The sequence below is a fragment of the Octopus bimaculoides genome, chromosome 9 (genome assembly GCF_001194135.2).
Source record: "Octopus bimaculoides isolate UCB-OBI-ISO-001 chromosome 9, ASM119413v2, whole genome shotgun sequence".
Classification (NCBI taxonomy): Eukaryota; Metazoa; Mollusca; class Cephalopoda; order Octopoda; family Octopodidae; genus Octopus; species Octopus bimaculoides.
The window spans coordinates 36,786,598-36,792,567 of record NC_068989.1 but is presented as its reverse complement, the minus strand read 5'-3'; the positions used below and the strand labels follow the sequence as shown (position 1 = coordinate 36,792,567).

General features: G+C 36.2%; 1 protein-coding gene across 5 annotated transcripts in view; it reads right to left on the bottom strand.

Moving 5' to 3' along the window:
- The window catches only part of LOC106877348 (centrosomal protein CCDC61), a 107,103-nt gene that overhangs the window by 4,018 nt on the left and 97,115 nt on the right, over positions 1-5,970 (bottom strand). For all 5 annotated transcript variants that reach the window (XM_052970643.1, XM_052970641.1, XM_052970639.1 and 2 more), the window contains exon 14: positions 1,090-1,127. In XM_052970643.1, the coding sequence (XP_052826603.1) occupies positions 1,090-1,127 (38 nt within the window). The remainder of the gene's footprint in view (positions 1-1,089; positions 1,128-5,970) is intronic.

The window sequence follows — 5,970 nt, the reverse complement described above, 5'->3', positions numbered from 1 at the left end:
GATTGGAGCCTGGTGCAGCCATCCGGTTCACCAGTCCTCAGTCAAATCGTCCAACCCATGCTAGCATGGAAAGCGGACATTAAACAATGATGATGATTGGTTGAATTTTGTATCCAACCAATGACTTTAATCGGAAACTGGGATGCATCATGATTCAAGTGTGTGAATTCAGACTGTTTGGTCATATTGCTTAATTTTCCAAGTTGGATCCAACATATTGCATTCTCTTCTCTGAGGACCCAACTGGGGTAATGGCTCATGTTGGTCAGCAACATGTCACATGGTCATTGCAGATGAGGAAGTTATCTCAAGGAGATAGAGACTGACTGGGACACAGCTCAGAGAGTTACCCAAAACAATCTGAACAAATACTGACAAATGGTGGATGTAGCAATGTGTTCAATGGAGCATGTTTCCCCATACCTTTCCCAGTTATAAGATCTGTAATAGAAAGATAACACCTTTATAAACCAAGTCCACAACACAGATATTATTTACAATTATAGTAATTTTAATTCACTTATATCCCTGATGATTCTTGCAACACTACCAATTTACAACAGAAGAATGAAATTGTCAAACTTTTTTCAAAGATATGAAGTGGTGTAAATAAAAGTAAGTTGCCCACAACTGGGAATCAAAACTTGTGACAGATTGTTTTTCCAAGAACCTTGATTCTTACAATATTGAACTCATCATTTACACATCAAATGTCACAACATTTACTTCACTAAAAAACTAGGAAGTGTTGTAATATTTTGTTTCCCATGATGCATTCTATTTACCTACCTATATCTATCTATATCAGTCTCTCTCTCTCTGTTTATAAATCCATCTATCTCTTAGTTGGTATATAGTCATCCAGTTTAAACCCAACCCCTTTCTCTTGGATACCTTTAGCAGAGTCTACTCTGTTACAAAGTACTGAACCCAGATCTCCAATTTTCAGAGACCCCAAAAAGGGTCATAGGTGGTACTCCACACCCACCAACATTGACTAAACCATAAAAACAAAAACAAAACAGTTTACCATTTTCTAGACTACAATCAACAGAATACTGAAGATGTGATTTATAACAAAAAGGATATTACTTATCTTTCACAGAATGAATGAAATCTTTTTGGTTCTGAAAGACAGGAAAGTTTTGAAGATATTTTATTTTTAATATAAAAAATAAGTAAAAAAATTTTTTTTTAAATCAAACACAATATAATTTTCTTGAAACATTAATAACTTGGAAAAACTTATACTTTTATTGAGTTGTTGAAACTGTTTTATGCAGTTATTATTTGAAGCAGAAGAGAAAACCTTGAACTACAAAACCACCACAAGAAACTGCAGACAACATTTACAAATGGGGACATCAACAGAACTTAGTGGAGTAGTGGGCAAAATATATTGCTCTCTCTCTCTCTCTACATATATATATATATATATATATGTATACTTACACACAGAGAGTGTCACCAAAAGACCCTGGTACCACCACCATAGATAATAAACAACCCATAGATACAGATAGAGTAACCAGGCCCACAATGTATGTTACCACCAATACAAACGCTGTACTTAGAAATAATAACCTATCCAGGACCAGTGACTTGGAGGAGATATTAATGGAAGTAGCTGTTTCAAGATCTGCATCGCAGAGGGAGCCAAAATTTTTAAGGACTATAAGAAACCTGGTGCATTAAATGTATCCGCTTCAAGCGCTACATACTGGGAAATTGGATCTCCCCGTTTGCTAGTTAGGCCACTTCGGGTCTATAAGGGTGATTTTTTTCACCCCACTGACTCAGGGGAGATAACCCGTCTTCATGAACGTTTTTTTTTAAGAACGTATTCCTTGAATTCTGAGCATTTCTTCACATCTACAATGTAGATATTTTATATTTGTATTTATATAGTCTGACAAGCTGTCCACAAGGTTTTGCTTTGTGGATGTGAAACCTTGGATAACTCTATGTCCAAGATATAAAAATTTTTGTTGCAATAATTACTGCTCTATTCTTTAGAGTGTGCTTCTTTCTGATATATGTTTTTTTTATTGACTATATATATATATATATATATATATATATATATAATAATGAAATTATTATAGTGTTCAGGTGCACTACAACTCATCAAAGGTGCATGTACAACACACAGAATTATGTACAAAAGTCAGGAAAGTGAACAGTGTACGAATCATGATATACATGTGTGCATGCTTATGGAAGGGGGGATATCAGGTGTAGTGTTGGCGAATTTCAGGAAGCATGGAGGTTTTAAAGGGTGCAATATCTCAGCAACTAACAACTGATGCAGGTAGTTTGTTCCATGTTTCAGTGTGAAAAAATGTTTCTGTAAGTCATGGGAGCTGTGCTGTTTTCTGACTTTGTAGGCATGTGTGTTAGACACATGGAGCTCAAAAAGGTGTTCAAGGTGGTTGTTGGCACGATGGTTAATAATTTTGTGGATGTTTACCAAGTCAGTATATATACACACACACACTGCATTTCAAATTATTAATGATGTAACATTTAAAAATCTTATTTAAAAACTACAAGTTGGAATTCAATGAAATTGCCACAGAATGATGGCAAAAATTATATGTGCATGGTGTGTAAAAAACATGAAGTTTTGTGCAAGTGTAAACAAACCATGGCCATTTGCATAATTTCTATGAACTTTCAGTGTTTCAAATTATTAAAAAGTGGTCTTATAATCATGTAATTACAGGATGCAAATGTGACGTAACTGCTTCAGAGAAATCTGTTATTACTTCTGAACTTGCCAAAGGTAAATCAACATAGAAAATATCTAAAATAATTGTAAGATATCACCAAACTGACAAAACTTGTTACACCTCCTACGAAGATATGTAACAGAGCAGACAAGGTTCAGTTGGGGGCTGTTTCTCGATGTTCTCAGTTACAAATTAAGTGTGAAGCTATAAAGAACCCAGGTCTTACAAGTGGAGAACTTTTTAAGCACATCAGCCAAACAACTGTATCCAAAACTACCCAATGTCATCTCCTAAAAAAGGTCTGTAAACCAGTGGCATCAGTTAAAAGGCCACCTTTAAACAAAATCGTCTGAAATGGGCAGAAGATCAACTTTGCAAAAGTTTTGTTTACAGACGAAACTCGTGCTACCCTTGATGGACCTGATGGTAGGAGCAAGGGATGGGTTGTAAATGTACAAGATCGTCATCAATGCTTAAGACGCCAACAAAAAGGGGAGGTATCATAACTTGGGCAGATATTATTGGAGGTATTATAATTGGTCGTTGGAAAGTGGCTGAGAGTGTTAAAATGACTGTGGATGCTTACATGGATTTTCTGAGGGAGCACCTTGAAACTTGGTTAAAAAAAAGCAAAGGGTCACCTCCAAGACAACCATAATATTCATGCAAGATAATGTGCCTTCATATTCAGTGAAGAAAACTACAGACTATCTGCAACAATTTAGGCTTCCATGGCCCTTGGAAGATGCAGTGGCCTACCTGTTCCCCCATCTTAAACCCAATAGAAAACTTATGGAGTATTCTAAAGCGACGAGCTTACCAGAATGGATGCCAATTTAGGAGCAAGGATGAACTGTGGCAGGCAAGCAATAGTGGATGTATGTCATAGTATAACATCTGAGAAGATCCAGAAATTAACATATTCCATGGACCAGTGCCTTTTCCAACTTATTTCAAACAAAGGCTCATGTATCCCTTACTAGCAAGCTCACCTATCATTTTTGAACACTGTTTATTCATTTCTATTTCTTCCATGTTTATGACAGAATGTGTTCATTTCAACATGTACATCAAATAAATTGGTATTTTCTTGTTTACATGAGTTTTAATTACACCTTGCTAATAATTTGAAACAGTGAAAGTTTATGTAAATTTGGTAAATGGCCATAGTTTCTGTGTTGTTTTATAGAACCTCATGGTTTTTACAGAACACACGCATATAACTGTTGCCACCATTCTGTGAAAATTTCATATAATTTCAACGAGTAATTTTTAAATAGAATTAAAAAATGTTATATCATTAATAATTTGAAATGCAGTGTGTGTGTATATATCACACAACCTTTATATTCCAAGTTCAAAACTCATCAGTGTAAAATAGTAATCAAAGGGGTTCATAGATAAGAAATGGTTGAGAACCACTGCTATGGAACATTACTATTGTTTCTACAGACCATCACTATGGTCTCTGTAGGCCATCACTATTTTTTCTTGTCATCTACCAGTTATCTCTTGCTCTTAAGAATTTTGGCAAAAGTTTTCAAATCAACAAGGTCTTCAAAGGTGCCTCTCTATGGCTGTTTGACCAGGAAGACATAGCAGCTAATTCTGCTTCAAATCAGTTTCCTATCTTAAATAGGCAAGAACACATGAGATAATGTAGCTCTACATATGAATAACAAGAGAAGATGGTTACAGTTGAACTGTGTTCATCCTAGTTTGCTTATTCAGAACTGACCTGGGCCTAAACAGCAACAAAACCTTCAATTGGTACTGGCATAAGAACTTCTTGCCAATGGACTCTTGACACACCTTATTTTTATTTCTTATACCAGAATTGTTTTGTTTTTTTGCCTTGTTTTTGTTTTCTGTTTTGTCTTTTATCAGGCCACTCTATTAAAATATATTTATATATTTCATCAATCAACTCTGATGCACTTCAAAATTCAATATGATTCCACTTGTAACACTTCTGACAAACTCCTATACAGATTATACTGATACTCTCCTTCACTTCATCACAATATTCTGTACACAGAAATCATTCACAAACAATGTGGAGAGTATGTTTAGCCTAATATGCACTGATTCCAAGAGAAGATACTATCAACAGAGGATACAACAGCCTAGCTTCTCTGAACATCACCAAAACACTTTATCAAGGAAACTTTGTATCACACACTCCTTACACATGGACCCCTCCCCCATCAGACCCTACAGCTTCTCTTACATATGAGCCCTACACCTTTGACATTTGGGCCCCCATAACCTCCTTACACATGGGGTTCCCACATCTTCTCTGACACCTGAACTCCCATGCCCTCCTTATGCATTGGGGGCCCCACACCTTCTCTGACACCTAGACTCCCATGCCCTCCTTACACATGAAACCCTACACACATCCCTTACACATAGAACTCACCCCACACCTTCCCTTACACATAGGCCACACATCCTCCTTACATGTGGACTCCTACACCCTCCTTACACACTACCCCCATGCCTTCTTTACACACAGTCCCCCCACACCTTTCTTAAACCAGATGACATAAAATTAAAGTCATCTAACTTGTTACAGAGGTTACGTCTCACAATCTCTGAAACTTGGTCATCGTGACCTCACATATATTAAACACTGCCAAAACTTTATGCATAAAAACAAAACTTTCTCTTCAAAGCCACAAAAATACTTCAATTCTAATCACTTGCTGACATTCTACCAAGCTAAAAGACTCACATGACAGTGCTGCTCACATATCTAGGACAGCATTACAGCTGCAGCTTCAGCAAAATTACTAACCTACAGGCAGTTCCTATTATTGCTATTTCATCACTTAGTACTTAGTAAAGACGACCCAGACAGGTGACATTGATGTGCATGATGTTAAAGCTTAAACATTTGTGGGTTAATCACCATTATTATCATCGTTTTAATGTCTTCTTTTCCATGCTTGCATGAATCATATGTAGTTTATTGGGGCAGATTTTCTACAACTGGATACTCTTCCTGATGCCAACTTTCACCTAACCTGTTTCCAATCCAGGTAATATTTCCCTATGGCCAAACATGCTTTCCCAGAATGCTGGAAATGAACAACATTGCTTGTATAACTGACACTTATTTACAATTGACCTGATGTCAAGACAAGACACATACATGCACACACACATACATACAAACATTCATGTATGTGTGTGTGTGTATATATATATATATATATATACATATATATATATA